This window comes from Camelus dromedarius, chromosome 22 (assembly GCF_036321535.1).
Source record: "Camelus dromedarius isolate mCamDro1 chromosome 22, mCamDro1.pat, whole genome shotgun sequence".
In the NCBI taxonomy this organism is placed as follows: domain Eukaryota; kingdom Metazoa; phylum Chordata; class Mammalia; order Artiodactyla; family Camelidae; genus Camelus; species Camelus dromedarius.
The window spans coordinates 14,406,228-14,431,166 of record NC_087457.1 but is presented as its reverse complement, the minus strand read 5'-3'; the positions used below and the strand labels follow the sequence as shown (position 1 = coordinate 14,431,166).

The 24,939-nt window shown below is 43.5% G+C and overlaps 1 protein-coding gene across 7 annotated transcripts in view; it reads left to right on the top strand.

Annotated features, from left to right (window-relative positions):
- UNC5D (unc-5 netrin receptor D) overlaps positions 1-24,939 on the top strand; it is a 494,738-nt gene that overhangs the window by 429,625 nt on the left and 40,174 nt on the right. For all 7 annotated transcript variants that reach the window (XM_031440128.2, XM_031440127.2, XM_031440126.2 and 4 more), the window contains 3 exons: positions 1,532-1,616; positions 22,077-22,245; positions 23,904-24,131. In XM_031440128.2, coding sequence (XP_031295988.1) covers positions 1,532-1,616; positions 22,077-22,245; positions 23,904-24,131 — 482 coding nt within the window. The remainder of the gene's footprint in view (positions 1-1,531; positions 1,617-22,076; positions 22,246-23,903; positions 24,132-24,939) is intronic.

Genomic DNA, 24,939 nt, shown 5'->3' with positions numbered 1-24,939 from the left:
TCCCCTGAGGCTGCCTGGGCTCCTCACCCATCTCCAGCAGCCAGTCGGGGCTCATCCTTGCTGGCTTGCATCTAGGGCCGGGGGTCACAGGGACAGTCGGTGTCAGTTTCCCTTAGTTCTGTCTGCCAAGTGGTTGCCACTTTCTCCTCCAAGCTTCGGAAGCTCCACTTTTGTCCCCATTGGCCTCCCGGCTGGAGAGGGGGCATCCTGGTGTGAGGGTGCCTTTCTTCCTCTGCTGCCCCTCCTTGCAGGACCAGTCCTGCACCCGTCTTTTTTCCTTTTTTTTCTTACCGGATTTTGTGACAATCCTCCTGTATTTTGAAGCCTCTAAGAGACACTTTTCCAGAGTTCAGTAGGTGTTCTGTGCGATCTGTTGGGTTTGTAGATGTAATTCTTGGTGTATTTGTGAAAGAGGGCGAGCTGGGAGTCTCTACTCCGCTGTCTCCGACTCACTTGTTCTGCATTCTTTGACTCTGTAGCCGCAAACAGGCACGTAGAAGGGGACCGGTAAGCCTGCCAGCTCTAGATTTAAATTATCAGCAACCTGAAAGCTTCTTGTGTGATTCCGTTAGCCAGAAGGAAAGGAGAAAAAAAAAGTGAACCCTGTATTATTCAAAGAAAGGGAGGGTCCCCCGAAATTGTATTTTGTAGAGATCTTACTGGGTCTCTATTTCGTTTCTTTTGATAAACAAGAAGGTTCGTGAAAGAATCTCTGCCCTCTCTGGACTCTTTGCTCTTGGCCAAAGTGAAATGTTTACTTCACAGCATTCAGGAGGAAAGGGGAATTCTCAGATGCAGTGCCAGGTGACTTCCTGTGCCCTCCTTGCCTTGGTTATATGGTTTTACTGAAGTAAGGTTACTGCGGTTTTTTTGCAACTTGACGTTGATAGAAATATGGTTAAGTCATCTTTAACCTTAACCTTTTCTACCTTCTGTTTACAAATATAGGGCCAAAGAGTGGCTATACAATAACATATAAGTTCCTAAGCTTATTCGTGCTTTTTCCTTCTCCTATTCTCTTGACAAAATATACCATTCCTCTGGTCACCTCCCTAAACTGACTTCAAGGTGCACCATTTGGAAGGTAATTACATATAGCAGGCTCCGGCAACATGTTAGAGGGCTCACCCATTATCCCAGATACCTTTTCAGGAAATGAATGGATCGAGACACAATAGAGAAATACACATTTAACTTTTAGAGCCGGTTAACTGATAGGCTGAGAGATGCTTATGTGCCCAGGTATGTTTGATAGTGCCTGGTCTCACACCCCATCTTACAAGAGAATTTAAAAATGCTGGGAAGACTTTAAATAAAAATCTCATTTGAGTACACAATTGAATAATATGCCCTTCTTTATGTCACTTCTTTGTCATCATTTTGGACTTTATATATAATCTTTGCCAGGCTTGGGAGTTCATAAACTGCTCTGAGACCTTCTCTCTTTGAGAGCATTTGTAAGGTGCTCAACCGAGGGGCTTCAAGATGTTGGGGGAATCCACCACTAACCTCTTGGCTTTTTCTGTTTTAGGAGTGAGTTTACTCATCCCCCATGGCGCCATCCCAGAGGAGAATTCTTGGGAGATTTACATGTCCATCAACCAAGGTGAACCCAGGTAAGAGATAGAGAAGGATGGCATGTTAATGACATCTTAAATATGAAAGGGAACTTGTGCAAAAAAAAGACTAAGTTATTAAGATAACGTGACATGGAGGTGTGTAGGTGAGAGAGTAAGCTACTTGATTGTACAGAGGAAAAAACCAATTGTAAAACTTCTGGCTGTCCATCTGTAGGTACTAATCCAGGTCACCAACATCTAGACACCAAATGTAAACCAGTAGAGTGGTTGGCAAGTCAGTCAAGGCCTCTCCACAAACACTGACTGCCTCCCAGGGCCTTCCTCTCAAAAGAAAAAAAGATCATGCCCAGAGGCACTCCATGGTGCTACGCATTATGCCGATGCAGAGAGGACTGACCTGTGACCTTTTACCATCAACAGCAGACCTGCTGGAAGGCCGAGAGACAATTGCTTAAGCAATTTTTCTCAAAGAAAAAAAGTCTACGCTTCAGTAGCTTTCAGGTCTGACAAATTTCAGCAGCATTAAATTCAATTACGGGAACAAATACAAATCTTGTCGCATACTCTTTTAATGAAAGTAGTTGGTTATTTTCCCAGCGCGACTGTATTTGTGGAAATGTTGCCTTCCTCCACACGAGATAAACCGAACTCCTCTTGAGAAAGCAATTTCTCTCATAAACTGGATCTATACCTCTGGCATTTTCAGTCATAACATCTTGGTTATTTTAGAATAGATTTTGTTAGCAAAAAAAAAAAAAAAAAACCCACAGTGAAAGGAAAAACAGTCAGAGAAACAGATGGTTCGAGCAGATTTTGATAGCTATCTCTGGAAGAGGATTTGTTGGTACCCAGTGGTTTTAACTTTCTGCTCCACAGGACCTGAGGAAAAGGTAAGAAAGGCTCCGCTAGCTGGCTGGCTTTGAGGCTCGTAGAGGGTTTGTGGGTAAGGCGGGTGCTCCTAATACATTCCCTCCGTCCCATAGACCTGGATCTTTCACCTGGAAACATACTAGTAGTGTTTCAACATCTCCACTTGGCTGATAGGGGAAAACCAAGGCACACAGAGGTCTTATTCAAAATCTCAATTAAGCAGACCTACAATTGAAGGTCTCTGGATGATAAGTCATCTCGTTTTTTCTCTTTGGTTGATTTGTGTAAGAAACTGTACCTGTTTCAAATTGAGTTTATGTTCAGTTACCCATTTCCTCTTAAATTCATCATCCTTAAATCAAGTTTGAGGCAGAATCCAGTCAACCTTGCCTGAAATTCATGGCCTTCTACAAACCCTCCCCACTGTGTCCTGCTCCCTGTGTGGTCCTCAGTCCACTGAGCCTACAGATTCAGCTTCTTTCTCTCAAACCCATCCCAGGGTCTTCCACCCCCATTAGGTGAGAACCAAGCTAGGGGCTAGTTCACATTTTCAGAGGCACCTAATACACAACTCATCTCAATGCTTATCTCTTACTAGAAGCTTCATAGGAGGGCAGAGCTAGAATGTGTTCTAAGGCATCAAACATACAGAGACTTAGAAAAATGGCTCAAAAATGGGGGAAATATCGCTTGGGAAAGCATGCAGTTGTGAAAGAAGAAATACACAAAAATTCACCAGAGCCCACACAGACTTTGAAAAACAGGTTTGGCCTCATGTAGTCACCCTCTGCTAAGTTTTTTAAGTTCCACGTTAATCAGTTTGGTTTATCCATCCACATCTAAGGTGCAGGTTCACTGCTGCTGCCTAGGAAGGTGGAGGGAAACAAGAACAGTTCATCCAATACTCAGGTGTGTGTGTTCCTCTCTATTTTTCCATGTTACTGAAACCTTCCCAGATGTTCCTGTCTCTCAAGGAAATGTCTGGCCACTGAGCTGCAGCCCACGTGGCTTCTGTGGCTATTCTCACGCCGTTTTGAGGAGGTCCAAACTCTCCAAACTCTATACTTACAGAAACACTAAAAATAGCAAATGCCTTCCAGCTACTTTTGTCAAGCTCAGGTGAATTTTATCCCTGCTATGAGGCTGCTTGGATCTGAGTCCTGCTTCTAATCCTGTGATTAATCAGAAGACTGCTGATAAGGGCTATTTGGTGTCATCTTTTATTTGTAAGGTCACTTGAAAACCCATTTTCATCTTAGACCTTATTCTGAGCACAAGCTCAATATCTCCTCAGAGTTCATAGAGCTGGACCAGCACTGGAGAGGCTCTTCTGTCTTTGCCTCTAGACCCGTCACACGTGTGAGAATTGGCTTTTCCAGCTCTCCATCACCTCTCTATCCAGAGAACGACAGTGAGATCTGCCCAACAGCACCTTCCTGCCGTGGTTAAAGTCTGGTGAATTTTTTTCTGTCAATACATTTCTATTGCTCCTTTCCCAGCTACAATGATTGGGGGAAACTGTAACTGGTATTATTGATCTAAATTCTGTACCACAGACTCAAAACAACCTCCTGTGTTCAAATAGTCTCAGATGGATATATTTAATATTTTGGTAAGTTTTAAGTGAGGTTGGTTATTGTCTGAATTAAACGTGCCCTGTCTCTCTTGGGACATCCTACTTTATTTCCTGGGAAGCCTCCAAGAGGACACTGTACTTTCCACTAAAGTGAAATGTCACTTCACTTCCTCAATGTCCATGCTCTGTCTACACTTTCAGACTTGAACAGCTATGTTAATGAATCCTTTCTAACCTCCTCTAGCAGTCTGGACCTTTGGTTGGTTACAATGCTGAAGAAATTAATAACTATTACCTTTTGGTACATATATACATATTATCAAATGGTTCACTAGAAGGGTTGCAGCCTTGGAAATGTAATAATTACTTACCTCTGTTTTCATATAACTCGCAAAGTGCTTTCACATGCATTTCACTCATTTAAATTCCCCAGTGATGTTCAAAAGAAGAGGGGTTTATACCAGTTTTAGAGAAGAGGGGAAAAAAAATCTAAAAGGTGAAGATTCCAAGAAGCAAGTTTGCTTTTCAAGGGTATGTGACTTACTGGCTGAGCTGGGATTTGACTTCAGGATATCTGCCTCCAGTTGCAGTGCCCAAGGACTAAAGATGCCACCGCTCCTTGGTGTGGGAGGCCTTAAGGAAACAGCTCTCTGATGCTGCGTTCCAACACTTGGCCCCTGTAAAGCAGCATCCTCTGGTTGATCCATAAAAGCACCGAGAATCAGGCAAGGCGGGAAGGCAGGATCAAGTTGAACATTTCGTAGAAGTCTGTAGGGGTAAAGTTGCTGCTGTTACATTACAGTTGAAAGAAGAAAGCCTGGGAACAGGTCTCATTCCAATGCTCAATCTTAGGAGACATTTGCACTCAGTGGATGAGGGTGTGGGCTCAGGCATCTGAGCCCTGGGTTCATACTTAAGTTAATGAAACTCTTTGACTCTGTCCTCATCTGAAAAATAATAGTAGGTACCTACGTTATAGGGACATAGTGGCACTGCATGGTATACAGTGAGACAAGGGTTTCAAAGATGATAAAAGAAGAAAACCCAATTGATACTTTTATATTTGATTAACTATTCTGCCTACAGTATATCTTTTCATCCTTATATTAATCTTAGATGGTAAATAATGTAATTATCCTGCTTTTATAGATTTGAAAATTAAGACCAAGTTAAGTAGGTTTGTCTTAGGTTGTAGCAGGATTAGGCACCAAAAGTTTCTGACTAATAATGTATTTGTGTCACAGTCCCCACTTTGTCATAATTAGGCATATTATTCTTGAGTCTGGTGAGACAGGGCTTATACATAACAATGGAAACACCATGACACAGAGGGGCCCAGATTTTGGGAAGACAGTAATAACTTTGTAATTCAATATGGAAGTACCCTGCAACAGAGGATTTCACAGAAAGCAATGGAAAAGTAGAGGAAGCCTTTAATCTATTCTAAGGGTAGATTTACAGTGGGTAGTGAGGAGGGTGGCTTCTAGGAGAGGTCACTTGAGCTGACTCTAAAAGATCAGTAGAAATCAAAGAAAGGGCTGTGATTCAATGATTTCCAACTCCAGGTTCCATTTTCCAGTGTCTATATGGTATCAGGGGTGGCACACGAAAGAGGAGTCTTTAAAAATGGGTAAATCCAGGCATTTTTAAAATTTTTATTTATTACTGAAGTATAGTTGATTTAAAATGTTTTGTAAGTTTCAGATATATAGCAAAGTGGTTCAGTTTATATATATATTCTTTTTCAGATTCTTTTCCATTACAGGTTATTTTAAGATACTAAATATAGTTGCCTATGCTACATAGTAAATCCTTGTTGCTTATATATTTTGTATATAGTAGTGTGTATCTATTAATCCCATACTGCAAATTTATCCCTCCCCACTTCCCTTTAAACCATAAGTTTGTCTTCTAGGTCTGGAGTCTGTTTCTGTTTTGTAAATTTGTAAAATTTTTTAGATTTCATACATAAGATGTCTTTCTCTTTCTGACTGACTTCACTTAGTATGATAGTATTTAAGTCCATCCATGTTGCTGCAAATGGCATTATTTCATTCTTTTTAAATGGCTGAGTAAATATTCCATTGCTTCTTTATTCATCTGTTGATAGACATTTGGATTGCTTCCATGTCTTGGCTACTGTAAATAGTGCTGCTATGAACATGGGGTGCATGTATCAAATCCAGGCATCTTCTCCATTTTGAGGTCACTCTGATGCTAGGCTATTGTCTTAAGCAGCTTCCTTCCAACTCTACCCCAAGCCTTCTGCAGACAGAAGGAAGAGTTAGGGTTCATGCACTGCTCCATTCACAAAATAGAGGATGCTTCATGACATCACAGGGACAGGAACTAGAGAAGCCTCACAGGAAGGCAATGGCATAAACTTGGGGCTGTCAGCACTATCTGCTGGTGACAAGCCCTTGGGCTTCCCCTGGATTAAGGGTATTTAAGCAGTTGGCTCAGTGCCAAACGTGGCCTCCTTGACTGCAGGCCTGGTAGAGCAGGAAGCCAGCAGTAGCCGTTCTCAGGATGCCTGTCTCCTTCCCCAGACTTTGAAAGATTTTGGGGTCTTTTCCTTTTAACTTTTCTTTAGGAGCTTTTGAGAGGCAGGACATTTTTTGTCCTTTCTAAACAGGTTTTGATAACTTTATTAAATTAAGGTGTTAAACATTTCTCCAGTGAAGACATACAAATGGCCGATAGGCACATGGAAAAATGCTCAATATCACTGATTATCAGAAGATTATCATAGATAAAAACTATGTATAATGAGGTATCACCTCACACCAGTCAGAATGGCCATCGTTAAAAGTCCACAATGATAAATGCTGGGAAGGATATGGAGAAAAGCGGAACCTTCCTACACTGTTGGTAGGGTGGAGCCATTATGGAAAATAGTATGGAGATTCCTCAAAAAGCTAAAAATAGACTCACCATATGATCCAGCAATCCCACTCCTAGGCATATATTCAGAGGGAACCCTAATTCGAAAAGATACATGCACTCCAGTGTTCATAGCAGCACCATTTCCAATAGCCAAGACATGGAAACAGCTTAAATGTCCATTGACAGATGACTGAATAAAGATGTTGTGGTATATTTATGCAATGGAATACTACTCAGCCATAAAAATAATAAAATAATGCCATTTGCAGCAACATGGATGGACCTGGAGAATGTCATTCTAAGTGAAGCCAGAAAGGGAAAGAAAAATACCATCACTTATATGCAGAATCTAAAAAAAAAATGAGACAAATGAACTTATTTACAAAACAGAAACAGACTCACAGATATAGAGAACAAACTTATGGTGACCAGAGGGGAAAGGGAGGGGTGGAGGGATAAACTGGGAGTTGAGATTTGCAGATGCTAACTACTATATATAAAATAAAGAGCCAGTTTCTCCTCCCAGGGAACTATATTCAATACCTCGTAATAGCCTATAATGAAAAAGACTATGAAAAGGGATATTTGTATGTATAACTAAATCAGTATGCGGTACACCAGACATTAACAAAACATTGTAAATCAACTATATTTCAATTAAAAAAAAACTAAAGCTCAAAATGGTTAAATTTCTTTTAAGTGTTTAACAAGAGGATAAAAAAATCAGTTGTCTTCTTTCAGAGACCTACTCCACATAACCACAATAAGAAAATGATATAAACTATATTCAATATCTTGTAGTAACTTATGGTAAAAAATATGAAAGCGAATCTATGTATGCTTATGTATGACTGAAGCATTAAGCTGTACACCAGAAATTGACACACTGTAAACTGACTATACTTCAGTAAGTATATAAATAGAATAAAATAACAGTCCAATTTAAAAAATGTAGATGTAGCACTGTCTTCCTAGTACCTGTCTCCCAGCTCTCTGCACCCTCCCTACCCCCTAGTTAGCAGAGAACTGGACCAGAACAGTATTATATGGAGCTTTCTTCTAAGAAGCAATAAAATGAAACCAAATGCAAACATTCATTTCTTTTTCCAATTACACTGCCATATGGATATTCCTGACCAATGCTTACACTAGAATTGGAACTATCAGTAATCTTATTGAAGACTTTACAGAAAGGACACATTTTAGAAGTTGGGTTCAACCCAGATGGGCTATTTCAACCACTGTTTTTGATCAGATGGCATGGTCTTCCCAGGGGGCACACACTGGGGCAAAGATTGGGAAAGTACGCATGGCGGTGTTATGAAACATTAGCCAAGTGAGAAATGAGACCAAATACAAGAATCCGAAGACAGAAGTAATAGCTCTGAAATGGAAGGGAGTAGACAGAATTTCTTTTCCAGTAACAGGCTCACAACTCAGCCCTGCAGTGTAAGCTTCTCTTGTGGAGTGGCTTCCTGGGGCTTCTCCCCCATGGTAGCAAGAACAGCACACACAAAAACAGACTTATAAACACACACTTGCTCACGTACCATGCCTAATGGAGGATACAGGCTCTCAGAAATGTCCTTAGGCTGTTTGGGAGGACCTCCTTTCTAGAAGACTAGAAAGAAAACATGGATACAAATGGCCATTCTATTGTATAAATGGAATTTTAATGAAATGAACCTGTTTCTAGTAAACTACTCTATGTCAAAGCAGACGTTTGAGGCCATTCTAAAACCACTCATCACAGCAAAATATGAAACTGCATACACTTTTCCTGGGGCTTTCAGGCGCTCTGATTTCACAGAAGCTAAGAACCCCTTGCCATCAGGCTACTGCAATTAGCGTAGCGGTCCCAAACAGAAATCTTGCCTCTTGAGCTCAAAATAAGAGCCCCTGCCTTTGGCTCTAGCCTGACACCAGATGACGGGTCAGAAGATCGCTGCAGGGAGAGAACCTGGCCAAAACCTCTGAGTTGATTTGCATCTCTATTTGTCTTCTCCAGCTTGAAGAACTTACCTGCTAGGTTTCATCTCAAGTCATCCCCCAGCAGCTCCGGCAAAAAAAAAAAAGTCACTGCACCTTCTCACTGAAAGAGTTGTGAAGTCTTTCAGAGTATTTTTCACAATTGATATTATGAGCTCAGTTCAGTCAATGACTAACTGCCAAATGTATTTAGTATCGGACCAAGAAAAATAGGGCCCCATATATGTAAGGTTTTTTCTGGTGTACATGTTGGTTGGAGGAAAGAGGTTCTATATATGTAGCAGGATGGTGTTTGGGGGCACAGTGGACTTTTCTATCTTCCTGAAATGGACAGAACTGATAGGGAGAGAGAAAGACGGACAGACAGATGAACTAAATACCCAACATTCTAATTTCAGAGATGTGCCAGTTAAAACAGCAAAGCTAGTTTTCCTGCCACCCTGCAGAACCTGCTGAGAAGCATCATTTCATCAGAACGGGCACTGCTGCTCCCCCTTCCATGCACACATCATGCATCATCCCTATTGATATAAGACTAGGATGTGAAGAAAGAACAAGTCACACTTTGAAGGAGCAAAGGCATCAAAAACGGCCGTCCCTGTGCTCGCCAAAGCAAGTGGCCCCAGGAGAATTAGTTACAAAATGTGGGTCATCTGCAGGAAGTGGATATTGATACCTGTCTTTCTCAGTGTTCATTGACTTGTTCAGTGCTACCAGGGAACAGGGAACACAAAATACAAAGCTTTGAGAAGAGAGGACATGCTTTCCAAGGAGAAAGGGGCAACAAAGGTCTTCCATAATTTCCAGGTCCCCATATTCCCAAGAGGTAGAGAAGATGAACCTTGGCCAGAAGTTGAGAGCCACAGATTGAAAACAAGTTTGCCAGGGGCCACTTCAGTGTGAGGTACAGAGGCTCAGAGAGCAGGTCAAGATGCTGCTAGCTGGGAGCAGGTGTACCTGAAGCCCACAAGGAACAATAGACGCATAGGGACAGCTGTTTGCAATCCAGTCACCTGCACCCTGTCAGTGAGGCCTTGTGGAGTCATCCCCTATATATACTGCATCCATTCAGGACTATCCTAAGAAACCTTGAAGCCATCCAAGAAAAAGTACCATCCCCTTGCCACAAGTAGTTAAGTAAGGAGAAGGTGTTTTCTTTCTCCCTTTCTATCCCGATGCCACAGACAAACTCAGGGAAGAGGGGGTGCGTGAGGGGGGCAGGTTGTCTGCTCCAGATCCAGCATCTGGAAGCTTGTGTGTGTTCATGCAAGTATGCATGAATGTGTGCACACAGATGCATCCACGTGCATGGGGTGGGGGTAAGATTCTGAATCAGATGTAAGATTTAGATTTTTAAATGAACAAAAATCAGTCCTGAAAACAAACTATTTGAATAACTAGATGTTACTGAAAAGTCACAGAATCAAAATGAAATGTCTTCAAGAGACCCTGCTACCATGGACAGTTCCACTAAACACAATCATTGCTACTAGGAAAATGGGAATAACTTAATAATACCATCATGGATGAAATCCCGAAAGCAAATTCAGTTACTCAAACAAATGCTACTGCAGTGTGATGTATGTGGTGATATAGACAGACAAATGTTAGCCAGAAGTGGAGGGATGAACCCTATGTAAAGGCTCAGGGGAGGTTTCAGAGAGGAAATGACAACTGACTTAAAAACTGAAAGACAGTAAAAAGATATTCCACTCAAAGGGAATAGAATGTGCAAAGGCACAAAGGTGTAAATCACATCACATATTTTGGAACTAAGCAAATCAGAATAAAATGTGAAAGGAAGAGTGATAAGGAATGAGGCTGAAAACAAAGACTAGACCATGTATTGTTTGCTGTCTCAGGAAAACTGCAGTGGACCTGATGGGTAAGGGATTGATGAGGCTTTAGATTCAGGAGACCCAGTCATATTTACACTTGAAATATATTATCTTCTGCCTCATCTCCACTGCCCCTGTTGCACGTTCAAGTCTTCATCATACCAGCATCCTTCTGAGCACAGGGAAAAAAACGCTTTGTTTTGCCTAGCACAGTTATTAATGGTCCCCCTTTTCACACACAAACGTGTTTCAATTTGGACAATAAAATTATAGTCACTCTGCTTTTGAGTGCCCTTGTCTCTAAATGTGAATGTTTTAAATCCTTTCTCTGATCTCCACGTTGCTGTCAGTAGGGAATTTAGAGAGAGACTTGGGGAAGACATCGGCAAGATCGTGTGTGTGTGTGTGTGTGTGTGTTAATGTGGGGTGAAAAAGATGAAGGAGTTGAAGATAATTTCCATGATTCTGGCTTGGGAACTGATGGTTAATTAGTAGAGAGAGATTTTCCAGCTGAAGGTCACCCGAGAGTTTGTGATAATAGTTACTCTGGGAGCAACTCTGGATTTTTTTTTTTTTCTGGGGCATAAACATTGCTCTTTCACTTACAAGAAAAGGGATGGGAAGAAAGTTGATTAAAATAATAAAAGATGAAAATAATGTGTATATTCAAGAAAAAAGACAACTGCTGAATTGAAGTCTCATGTTGCGCTTTGGCCAGAGCAGGTGACAGCAATGCTACTTAACAGCGGTGTCGTCATATTGGGCACAGAGCATGTTTGCATGCCTCATGCACAATGGAATCTTCTGCCTCCCTTTGTTTTCTTTCCCTTCCTTGTGAGGTAAGAATCTGCCAATCCTGCAGTGAGCTGATGACAGATGTAACTTGTCAGGAAAGCAGTACAGATTTGGTTGTTGGCATTGCACGAGAAATGAAGAATTATCAGAAATGAGATGACACAGTATACAGTGAGGACAGCCCAGGCATCTAGAAGGCCTGAGTTCCGGTGCCGCTTGCCGCGTCCAGCCTGCGTGGCTCTGAGCTAGTCATTTTCTTTCTCTCAGCCTCCACTTTATCATCTGTAGCTTTTGTATATTACTAACTGCATTCCAGGATTTACATGAAGGCAATAAAGTGACTTTACATATAAGAAGTCCTGTGCAAACTACATGCTATATTTTATTTTTTTCTTTTGTCTGTCTTTTTTTTTTTAAATTACAAAGACGACAGTGTCTCTGAAGTCCATGGAATTTGCTTGAGCTCTGTCTCAGTGATACTGGGTTCTTCCCTTTTCACTGGTAACAGATTCTTAGACTCAGAAGAACATTGAATGCTGTGATAGCAAACATTAACTGTTCACTCTAAAATCAAGATCTTTCTGAAGATACAGCAAATACCCTGTTATCTGTTTCTTTGAGTCTACCTCTGTTTCTTGTAACATTCCAGCACGTGATTTATACTGTAGAGGCCTATCCTGTGGATCCAGGCAGTGGACTCTGGGTTAGCTGGTGTTTAGGTTAGAAGATCATGAACAGTCAGGCTGGGCCAGGTGCTTTGGTCACCCTGAACAAGCTTTGTCCCTGTCTACTGCTCCAGGCTTTCCTTGCTGGATAGTGATGGATATCAATGAACGTTTTAACCCTGTCCCTATTTCTGTTCAGTGGTCAGTCGTGGATTTGAATTTGGTCTGTTGCTCTGAGTGTTAGAAATTTTTATTGGAAGAATCAAATTGACTGTGTATAGCTCTCCCTTTGAGGAGATCTGGTATTAATTAACTGTGTAACAGGCATCGGGAACCACTGAGGAGGAGAGGCTCTCTGAAGTGACAAAGGTGCTCCTCGTGCTAGTGAGAGGGGAGTAAATTGCTGCCATTTGGGAAACGCATTAATTCTTTCAGGCTACCAGTGTCACGCAGTGTAATAAAAGGGGCAATTTATCAAATGGTACCTTAATGGCCTAGAAGGGTTAATGCACCTTTAGCTGAAGATTGTGCTCTTTTCTGCAGTAAAATCACAATGGTTTCTTCACAGAGTCATTTAGGTTAGAATATAATGCCATTACCCCCAAAAAATAAGGAGGGGAAGGGAAAAATAGTGAAAGAAAGAGGGAAGAGAAAAGAGGAGGGAGGGAGTAGACATTTTATGATCTGCTCTTTTTGGAAAGAATTTCCCCCTACCATGCTCTTCCTTCCACCTCACACCCCCTTGGTCCACAAACACACATAAAGAAAAATTGCCGTCATTTTTAATCAAAGGACATTTGAAGTCCATGTGAGCTCACAATGCAAAGTGATTAGAGTGGTCCAGAGGCGTCTTTACTTAAAGATGCCATTGACAAGGTAACAGTGGTTTGTGAATGTGGTTAATAGATCTGAATGGAAGGGACACCGTAATTCAATAAGAAAGCCACTGGTTCATGTGCAATGTGATTGCACATTGTAAAGGAACAGCACATACTATAATTACTTTTATTTGTATGTGCCATCTCTCTTATTACCCATGCTGGAAGTTGAAATAACCTGTCCTATTAAGATATTTAATATATATCATCCTTTCCACTTCAGTTAGTTACAGCCTAATAAAAATGCTGGGAGAAGACACCAGCCCACACTGAGGCTGCCCTCTGTGCTAAGACAAGCCCTTTGAACACGTGGATGATCAACCTCTTCACTCCTTTGGTTACAGTCTTGAAGACAAACCATAATAACTTCCCAGGACCCCATCAAGTTACATGCAGATAGAGAGCTTCACTCTGCATGTGAACTTCTGTGGCTGAAGCGTGAAGATAACCCAAAGGTCAGCCAGCACCTCAGTCCAACTGTGTGCTGTCTGGGAGACAGACAGCAGTGGGTGGGTCGGGAGGCAGCAGCAGAGGGGCCGCTAGGTTCCAACTTTAAAGCGAACAAGCCGTGAAAGCCCCAGTGGTAGACAGAAGAATGGCGCCCCCGAGATGTCCACTCCTAGTCCCCGGAGCCTGTGAATACATGGACCTTCCTTGGCCAAGGGGCTTTGCAGGTGGGACCGAGGCTAAGGGCCTGGAGAGGGAGAGACTACCCTGGGTCTGTGGGCGGACCCACAGAGGGGTCCTTGCAAGAGAAAGGCAGGAGCACCAGGCTCAGATTCAGACTCTGGAGGACAGTACACGGCTGGCTCACTGATGGAAGAAGGGGCCTCCGGCCAAGGAATACAGACAGCCTCCAGCAGCTGGAGGAGGCCAGAGATGGATTCTCCTCCAGCACCCCAGGAAGGAACCAAGGAACCCAGCCCTGCTGACACCCTTGTTTTAGCCCTGTGAGACTTCTCCCTACAGAACTGTAACATTACAAATGTGTGTTGTTTTAGGCCAGTAAGTTTGTGGAACAGCAGTAAGAGGAAGACAGCACAAGCCCCTGTTGTGACCACTCCACCACCTCAAGGCCCTGCATTCCTAGAGCTCTCTCCAGAGTCTGTGAATACAGTCGCAGCAACTTTCATGCCGGCATTACTCCTTAGACGCTCCGGGCTTGGGGAACCTATCCCAGGGAACACCTGTTCCTCCCACTGACTGCCCCCTCTACGTCCCCGGGACCACCACCACTAACAGGACAGGAGGTCCCGGTCCCAGCTCAGTCCTAAGTCAGTGTGGCTTTGGCCATGTCCCTTCACCCCATGCCACGCCCTTCTGTGTCCTCATCCGCACAGTGGTGGGCTGATGACTCCTAGGTCCTTTACCATCCCCCAAATGAAATGACTCTATGAAACAGGGCTCAGGTCCATCCGGAGAGGGCTGTTTTCCCCACTCAAAATGCAAGTGAGTCAACAGCTTAGCAGATACAAACACTGTCCTAGCAGCCCGCCACCCAGATACACTCTTCTCCTGTCCCTCACCATCCTTCACCCTAAAGCACTCTCTGTGAGCCATCATTATTCCACTCCTCCTAGTAAACAAAGCTAAACGCCGACACTGCATGAAAGATGAGCTTTAAACAGTGTCTAGGAACTGGTGATTTACACATGATTTGTGATTCCTTTAGTATATTAATTGGTAAACACCCTATGAATGTGTGTATAAACGAAAGCCGTTTAACATAGGCAAACAGTTTAATCTCTCAGTGTGGCGTTGCTCAAATTTCAGCAAAGTCAAATTCTCGTTCCAGCATGTACATAATTGCCCTCCCACTGCAGCCCCCTCATGCCAACTCCCTTCCTGTGATCCTATTTCAGATAATACCATGTGGGTGACACACTTCTTTAAACCCTTTAATAGTAGAGCCATATGCTCCCCTCCTCAGTGATTCGTGCTCGCCGCGTCTTGTAATCCACTGTGCTCACTGCTCCTCTCTCGCCCCCTCTAATGGCATTTAATGGCTTGCAGACCTGTAACATTATTTCCAGTTACTGTGAATCAAGCCCCCATCCTTCCTTATTCATACCCGAGCTACTTAGAGAAAGAGGATGTAGGTGCATTTTTAACCATAGTAGCGTCATCCAAAGCCTTAACAGAGTGAGCATTTCAACCTGACCAGTATCTCAGTTTTGGAAGCCTATCTGATCCATGTATACATAAGGCACCCCCCCACCAAACCCCTATTGCATGCTTTGGATATTTTCTCAAAAACTACACAACTTTTCTCAAGTGTTACTGCCAGGGCTACCTTGCATGTAGGGAATGCAAGTAAAAAAAAGTGTGGGTTCCCGGACCCTCTCTCAGAAATAGTGAATCAGACTCTTCATTGGTGGTGTCCTGAAATAAAATATTAAACAAGCTGTCCGGGGAGTTCCAAACCATATTCCAGTCTTAGGGCTACTTAAACACTGAAAGAGGAATCTATTGTGATAAAGAGATACTGTTCAACTTTCCTCTTTTCCCTCTGTTCTGCTCCTCACCCCCTACTCTCCAGAAGTCTTTTTGCTTAGACGGTATGTAGCAGTAACCAGAGTTAAAGCCCTTGGGAGCCCTGGTCGTGCTCGCGGGGTGGACTGATGAGCCTCGCTGGTTCTAAAGGGCCCATCTCTCCAGGAGATTGTGTGATGGCGTTTCCCGGGACTGATCTCAAAGACCCGGTCACAGTAGCAGAGGAAGACAGGTGTCTGACTCGAGTAAAACAGCAGAAATCATAAACTCCAGGCCATAATTTTTATCCACAACGATGTTAGCACTCAAGGTCAATATATAAGGGTTGCAATGAAAAAAGGAGAATAATAGTTAAAACTATGTATCATCTCGGGCAGAAAACCGTAGGAGGCTGGAGCTACGTTGCTTTCAGAGCTCTCATTTTAAAACTAAGTACAGCTTCCATCTCTCTGCCTTTTATGTCTGTTCCATTAAAATATGATTTAATTATGTATCGACCCAGGGTCTGGCATAGTAAAACTATCATTACTCTTCTGCCTGCATCCCCGAGTGATGGTCTGGGTAAAGGTGATCAAACCTACATTCATCTGTAATATAGACCAGGAGGAGGAATGGAGGGAACAGTAATTACCAAGCACAGCGTGGCAGGCGACAACATTGAAAACCTCGTCTCGAAACATAGAGCCGGCTGTTTTGCTTGAAGAGAGTGACACACTACAAGTCTAGAATCAGGTCAAGAGACACTGAGAGCAATAGCAAAACGTACGCAATACACATCCAGACCTGCCGTGGCTTCCTGCCCTGTGACTGACCTTCGGTGTGACCTTTGGCTGGCATCGGTGTGCAGATGGGCGCTGCAGAATGTGAGTGACCACGTGGCGAGGTTTGGACCCGCCCGGTGCAGACCCTCCATCACCCTCCACCACACGCTGTACGCCGCTGTCAGTGACCCTGTCAATTTCAGCGTAAGAATGCTGCTGAAATTCTCCCTGGGCCTTTGTCCACTCATCCACTCGTTCGTTCATTTTCATTTGTGTGTTTTGACCAAATTCAAACTTAAGGAAAAGTCACAAGAATAGGACGAGTGACACTTGAACAGCATAGGTTTAAACAGGGCAGGTTCTCTTTTCAGTAGCAAAACTATATAGTACCACACGATCTGTGGTTGGTTGAATCCACGGATGTGGAACCAGGGATAGAGAGGAACCATGGACACAGAAGGATGACTAAGTTACACATGCACAGAGTGCTGGCGTCCCAAAGCGCCCGTGTGGTTCAGGGTCGACTGTGTAAAGAATTCCCAGCTATCCCACACCCAGGTTCCCAGATGTTAACACTTCACTACATGTGCTGTGTTCTCCTCTCTCCAGTGTGCATGTGTGCACATATATATAATATACACACAAATAAAATCCACATACACACACACATATACATATTTTTAACCACTGTGGACAAGATGTCCCTTTGCCCCCAGATAGGTCAGTAGGTGTATCCTCAAAATAAAATCTCACATAACCACAGCACAATTATCCAAACCAGGAAATTATCATTGATACAGTACTGTTATCTACCCCACAGACTTTATTCATACATCAGCTATTATCCAAACAGTGTCCTTTACGGCAGATGAAAATCCAGATCCATTCACCACATTTGGTTGTCCTGTGCCTTTGGTCCCCTTGATCTGGAGCAGTTCCTGAGTATGCCTGTAGCTCATGGTTACTGACTGTTTTTAAGAGGGCAGATCGGTCATTTTGCAGACCGCCCCTCGATTTGTCTGATACTTGTCTGCTGTGTTCTTAGGATTAGGTTCAAGGAGGGTGTTACTGGGAGGAACGTTACAGCAGTGACGCGGAGTTCTTTCTACTTTTTCGTATGTTCTGCAAATCCATCCCGTTTCTGGCAACATTAACTTTGATGATTTGGGTTAGGTGGTGCCTGCCAAGGTTCTCAACAATAAAGTAATGTTTACCCCTTCTAATTAATAAGTACCTGTGGGAAGATACTTTGAAACCAGGTAAATAGCTCCTTATTATTCTTAAAACCTTTCACCAAGTAGATTAGCATCCCATTCATAATTCTTCACTGAGTCAATTATTAATGTGGTTGGTTGTCAAATGATGACTTCCTGCATCTGTTAGTTGGCTTCAGTTGTATGAAAGAACCTTCCCTTCCCATTCATTCATTTGTATCCATCTCTTTCATGGGTTCCCATGTTACACAATGGGTTATAATCTTTTACTACCATCATTCACTTTGATGCTTTGATTGGTGGAAACCACTGGCTTCTATGCTCTGTTCAACAGATATTTTTGAGTGCTTACAACTGGGACGTATTAGGCACTGGGGGTACAACAATGAAGACAGAAAAAAAAAATCCCTGTCCTCATGCAGCTTACCTTTTAGCTTGTGGGAGGCAGAAATAAACAACAAGTGCATTTGAGGGCAGCAAGTGTGAAGTAAAAGAAAAGCGAAGATCAGCCTTTGGAGGAGGGATGTTGCATTTGTGTCGCTCGGGAGTAATCAGGGAACGCCTCGCTAGCAGGTGTCATTGGGGCCCAGGTCTGAAGGGCAGGAGGGAGATGATCAAGGGGACACTTGGAGAAAGACCCCAGAGCAGCAGGAACAGCTGCAGTTCCTCAAGGCGGGAATATGTTGGCCTTTTTAGTGGGATTGCTCTGGTTGCTGAGTTGAAGACAGACTGTGGGAGGTTAGCGTGAAAGCATCACCTAGGTGCCTTAAATTCCCATACTGCACATCCCTCCAGCATTGGAAATTCTGTGAAAGCAAGTGTTGGTATGATGACAATTTATTGAATAAATTAACCATCTCCAAAACACAGCTGCTAGAGAAGTAAGACATAAAAAAGGCAGGAGAGGTTCAAGGTTGGGAAGCAGAACCCTCACCCACTGAGCACATCCTAGGTGTTTTATGCTTTCTTTTAACTCTAAAATGATCTTCAAGGAGGTAGGACATTGCATGGGAGGCAATGAGGCTCCAAAAGGCTCTCCCTTCTACCCTACAGTCTGGTTTTCATGACACAGAAAAGGTCAGACAGGAGACGTATCAGGGATGATGCTGGGAAGCCCACGGCGGGGACACGGGAATGTTCTTTCCACCTGCACCTCCTGCTCTCTGCAGCCCCTCTGCTACTTTTGATTTCCCTTGCCGGTAACTCAATACGGTTAGTCACAAGGGGCTTCCTGGCTTGCCACATTCCCTGGCAAAATTCTCCCGTGCCCTTTATCAGCACCCTCTCCTACCACGTAGATTTATTTTTCGGTTGGGGGCATCAAAGCGGCAAAGCTGGCAGAATTTCCCCCAGAACCCTCAGCGGCGCCGTGAGAGCAGGAATTTGAATTCACAACTATGTTTCTATGCAGTTACTCAACATGCCACCGGCTTACACAGACATGGCTCTTTAATGTTTTTATATTCATAAGTGTTCATAAAGATGCACAGCATATAGATGGGGGGGCAGGGAGACAGAGACAAGGGAAAGATGAACAACAGAAGGCCCGCACAACCAGACTTCTCATCCGCGAGCGTATGCGATGCACTGAGACTGTTCATATTACAGTCCTCTAAGATCACTGCTGCTATCAGTTCAGTTTTTATTAGCCTGTAGCAATTTTACAAAAATGTGTTGCCTTTTTTTTTCTTCAACCCGTAGCAAGGGCATGAACACTTCCTTGGTATATATTATATGATGTGGGCAAACTGAAATGCCATCCATGCTTTGCTGACACATCTTTGTTTTTACCCAAGTCCAGTTAAAGGCTTCCTTCTCCAGCCCTCTTGTCCCCAGATGTCCCAGGTCAGTACCATGGCTACGTTTTCCTTCCATCTGTACTTGGGATGTCACAAGAGCCAGCAATTTGACCAGAAATGGCCTAGTGGTAGCAGAGCAGAGGACCTCTGGTCACAGGGAGCAGGAGCCTAGAAGTCTTGGGGGTGATTTTGCCACCATCTCTTTGACTTTCTCTGTGACCTTTTGTTAACACCTGCCCACACAGGTGTGTGAAGAACTTTAATTAATATTTGTAAATCTCCCTGATTGCCACAGATAGAAGGTGGCAGAAAAGGGCAAATTATTATTAACCATGTGGGAAGACAATGGAGAGATTAGGTTTTGCCCCTTCGCCGGAGAGAGACCTGCACCCACCCACGGACACTACTTTCCCAGGAGGAGGACTGGATGTGTCTTGGCTGGCTTCCTTTGCACTTACAGGAATGCCCAGGTCCCAGCCGCTGCCCCGCCTGCGTTTCCAGGGCACCGTCTCGGACTCCTAGAGCTGTTTCAGTTACTACCGACAGGAGCCCTGCTCTTCACGGTGAGTGTGAGAGTTCATGTAATTAGCTGCCTTCAGTTCGTTTGGCATTAAATAATTCCCCTAATTCCCATATGTTTGAACAATATGTTCAACAAGGGGGCTGATTCTCTGAAAGCAATTAAATAGTTCTTTTAGGAGAGCTTGTCATCGGTCACTCATAAGCACCCCTGCTCTCCCCATCAGTGATGAATGCAGGCAGTGATCACACAGCGCGCTCCGCCCTGGCCGACGGCTCCTGGCAGGCGGCCACGTGCAAGCTGCCACCACGGGCTGCTTAGAGCTCGTGCTGGAATTGCACATTCTTTTCTCAAACCTCAAGTACCTCATTGGGGGCTGTTCATGGAGCATTTGTTATTGCTAATACACGGCTCTCCAGACCCACCCCCTCCCAACTTGCCTACCCTGCTTAGGGACATAAACGCATAGAAGACATTTTCCGTTTTGTCTGTGCTTTGCCTGTTTTGGAGGAATTGTTAATTTTGGACTAGGGTTGCCTACATGGAAGGCTGAATTTTCAGAAGGCAGCTCCAGTGCTTCTTGGGGAGGGAGGAAGGGCGGTGGGATAACATTCAGTTCTGTTTTACGCACAGCAGTTAAAAGATGCTCCTTCGAGTTTGTGTGTCCTGACTTTTATTGCAGCAGCAAATTATAGAGAAAGAGCTAGAGTGTGACCATGGCCAAGCTGAGGGAGAACAAGCCATGTCAACAACAGCAATTCAGAAACTAGTAACATGTTACATGTCCACGTAGAGAAACTGTTTACACAAGATCACAGAAAAGGTAGTATCTTTTAGCACTAATTTCATCTTGCTCAAAGGGTTGCTGTTTTGACCAGCGATGACACATTTAAATGTCCTTCCTGGGTCAGATGAGAGAAAGCTTAGGGAATAACACCAATCCTTGCTCCCCTGTAGGTAGTTCATCTGAGAATCCTAAATTGCTGAATTGATGACATTTTGTATCATTATATTGCTCACAAGAGAAAATACAGGAAAAAAATAGACTAGTTTGTTCAAAAACACATAAGTAGTTGGGGGAAATGAGTAGGCTTCTGGATTCTTACTGATTGTTGTCCTATAAACTTACCCCATCGTACTATTTGGAGGCAGAGATTAAAAACAAAAACAGGAGGAAAGGGGGTGGGGAAGGATAAATTGGGAATTGGAGATTTGTAGAAATATTAACCACTATGTACGAAATAGATAAACAACAAGGTCTACTGTACAGCACAGGGAACTCTATCAATACCTTGTAATAGCCTGTAATGAAAAAGAATATGAAAAGGAATATATTTATGTGTAAGTGAATCACTGTGCTGTACACCAGACATTAACACAACACTGTAAATCAACTATACTTCAATTAAAAAAAAAACAACCCCAAAAAACAAAACACCCAAAAATGGAAGAGGGAGGCAGGTGCTCAGTAAAGCGATATTATTTCCCTTTAGTCTAATTTCTTTCTTTTATCTGTTTCATGGCTCTGAATTCCCATTGTAAATTATTCACAATAGAGAAAAATCTGAACAGCAGGTTTAGGTAGAATGATTTTGAATTTAGATCTAAAATAGGAAAGATGAAAGATATGTATTTATGTATTTGACTATGCAATTTAAAACTGTCTACTGTGCTATCACTGTATAACCTGTATACTTGGTGCGCTGGCAGAAAATAAATATTTTCAAAACCAGAAGAGACGTACTCAATCCAGGTACATTTGAAGTGTTGCTTTGTTCCATAATAATTTGTTCCATTGCATTAAACATATTTGTAGAATGCGTCTTTGGAAGAAAGGAACATGGTGGTAAGGTCACCAGATCCATCATTTCCATGAAGTTCTTGGCTTTGGTCACTGATGTTATCAGTAGCTGGTGTGCGACACTCCAGCCAGGTCTTCGCTTTCTCCTGTTCTGCCCTGTATTTCTGAAGAAGCATTTGTCATTTTGTTTTTCAAAACTGAGATTTGAATTCTAGGCTTAACCTCAGTCTGTGTGGTTGAACGGTTCAGGGTTCGGGATGGATGGCTGTGGTCCGGACCAGCCCTCCCACAGGCGATGCTCCCTGGAGGGGCGTCCTGGGAAAGGCCTTCACTAAACCTGAAACTAAGTTCTCATTCAGACATGCCCCCCTCCTTGACATGCATCTCTTTTCTCCTTTTTTAACCGTACAGCCTCCAGTCGGATGGATCTGAGGTGCTCCTGAGTCCGGAAGTCACCTGCGGTCCCCCAGACATGATTGTCACCACTCCTTTTGCCCTGACCATACCCCACTGTGCAGACGTCAGTTCTGAGCACTGGAATATCCATTTAAAGAAGAGGACCCAGCAGGGCAAGTGGGAGGTGAGAACCTAGTCTTCCTTTACAAAAGAAAAAGGGGGGGGGGTTTGGGTGCCATCTGTGGGATGGACCCTCACCCTCTTCAGACAACAAGTCAGCTGTGAAATTGGTGAGCATTTACTTATTTCTCAGAGGGTCGGTGGCATGTGTTTTTACAGCATCCTTGAAGTACTGGCTAGTGTGTTGGGTTTGTGTGTGTGTGTGTGTGAGATAATAGATAAGAGAGGCCAGAGAGGATACAGAGCTTTTTCTTTTGGTTTTAGAGTACAGTTCAGTTACCCACGTGGACATGTAGCCTCGTGTACCTGCCTTTGGTACATCGACTTCGATTCCTGCCTTTATTCCTGGGCCATGTCCCCGTCTGAATTGACTTTCCTCTGTGGGGTTAGAGAGGGGGCCCAGGGCAAGCAGGCTGTGTTCAGAAGAAGAAATTACTGTTATCTGTTTTTGCCATCATAGGAATTATAATGAATCTATGTTTAAGTATTCAGGAACCAGTAGGTGCTGAGTATATGTTGGTGAATTAATGGAGGCATTGAAAATCATTCTGATTGTGTATACGAGGGCATATAAGAGAGAAACTGTACAAGGAGAGAATAAAAGAGACCCCCCCCCCAAAAAAAAATTGAGAATCCGAGAGGAGAGTAAGGAAGACAGTCACAGCAGAGAGACAGCAGTGGAATTACTATTTTAAGTGAAACCTCTGATTTAGCTGTCTGATAGGGAGTCCTTTTATGTCTGCCTGAGACCAGCTTGCATGAAAGCAGGTGAATTATCTTGTTGGAACACAATGACCTGTTCCAGCTAGCCCTGGGCTCCCACCTCCCAGGAGGTGCTTCGGGCAAAAGTAAAAGGAAAATCGTGTTTCTTTAGGGAAGAAAATCCCCAGTTGCTTCCGTGGATTGCATTTACCCTGCCCAGCTATGTCTTGAAACTAGTCTGTGTTCTTTGTTGAAAGTGCATCCTACTGTTTATTCAGTCGGGGTTCGCCCTCAGGCAGATTTCCCGGGGGTGAAGTTTCATAAAAGGCCCCGGTTTTGGTCTCTTTTCCGTGATGCCCTGAGTTGCCTTGGTTTCTAAAGTAAAACTCCCAGCGCTTTCTCACAATCTTTCACACCCAGATGGTGTTATATTTATGCTCCACCTAACCAGTCACACACACCTAAGTTCTTGTCAGGGAGGGTGACTTATCTGATCGTCTGATAAATAGATGGTTTGGATAAGATGTAACAGTCCCTCGTGAATGATTGCGATGGAATGAAAGAGGATAAAATACTTGAAAGAAAATAAATATTACCTTAGGGATATTGAAAGAAGTTTTCAGAAACCTTTATAAAAACATAAAAGTTAACTCATTGCTGTTAATGTTCAAGCCTCTTACTTCTTTTTAATTCAGCAGTGAACAAATTAACCAAAAATTGGAGAACTTTGAAAGTGACGTTTGTTATAACCTGCTAAATTGAATCCCAACGCACTGAATATAACCCTGACTTGAGTTCCTGAAGTAGCAGTTATTTTGATAGAAGAACATTTAACACCAAGAAAATTAGGACAATAAAAATATTCTGAAAAAAAAAATTGTGTTTATGCCCTTGCAAAGTAACTGTTAAATCACGTTTTACTTCCAAGCTAAGAGAATTCAACAGACCTTTTCCCAACAGGAAGTAATGTCAGTGGAGGATGAATCCACGTCCTGTTACTGCCTCTTGGACCCCTTTGCATGTCACGTGCTCTTAGACAGCTTCGGGACATACGCCCTTACTGGAGAACCAATCACAGACTGCGCCGTGAAGCAGCTCAAGGTGGCCGTCTTTGGCTGCATGTCCTGTAACTCTCTGGACTACAACTTGAGGGTCTACTGCGTGGACAACACCCCTTGTGCATTTCAGGTCAGCCTTTTCTCTGTAGTTCTTCTGGTGTCGTGAAAGCATGGGGTTTCCTGAAGATCGGTATCATTAGGGAGTCCAAGTGCAGAGGGTCTGGCAAGTGAACCCGCAACCCTGGCTCCAGAGGGATACCTCTCGTGAAAGGAGAGCCGTTACTGTGTGTCCAACAGTGATGCGCAGGGGGCGCGGGATACTTGGCACTCAGAGGAGAGAAGAGGTACTTCACACACACAGAACGTCGTGTGCTAAATTATGAAACTGTTGAGAAGTAGAGTTGGAACTCGGAAAACAGCCCCAGTTGCAAGAGGGGAGGTGGGGACGGGTTTTTGAGAATCGTAGGGGACCTTCTTGGATGAATGAGATTTAAGAACAAAGGAGAAAGGGATTCCTTGTCAAGAAAAGAGACTGGCCTGAGCCACAGGGATGAGAGGTACTTGATGACCAGAGGCCAGTGCGGAAAGTGCTCCATCGACTGACGGCTGTAGTTAGGGTTCGGCAGCCACACCCCACACCACTCCACTCAGCAGGCACTCGTGTTGTGTCCTGGACACACGGCCTGCTAGTTACCAGGGCCGCTAAGGCAGGGGCGGTTCAGGGTTCCTTTCCATTTTTAGCACTTTCAATCATGTATGATTCCTTTTAAATTTGCTGCTCACACAAGTGCAGGCTCATTAACAGCAGCAAGGACAGTACAGACATGTCTGTGTGAGCTCTGCCCGTGTGTAAACAGCACAGCTCTCCTGACACACCTCGTCCCAGCTCCCAGCCACTCGTTAAGTCCGTTGTGCAGAGCATTTCCTCCGTAACTGGC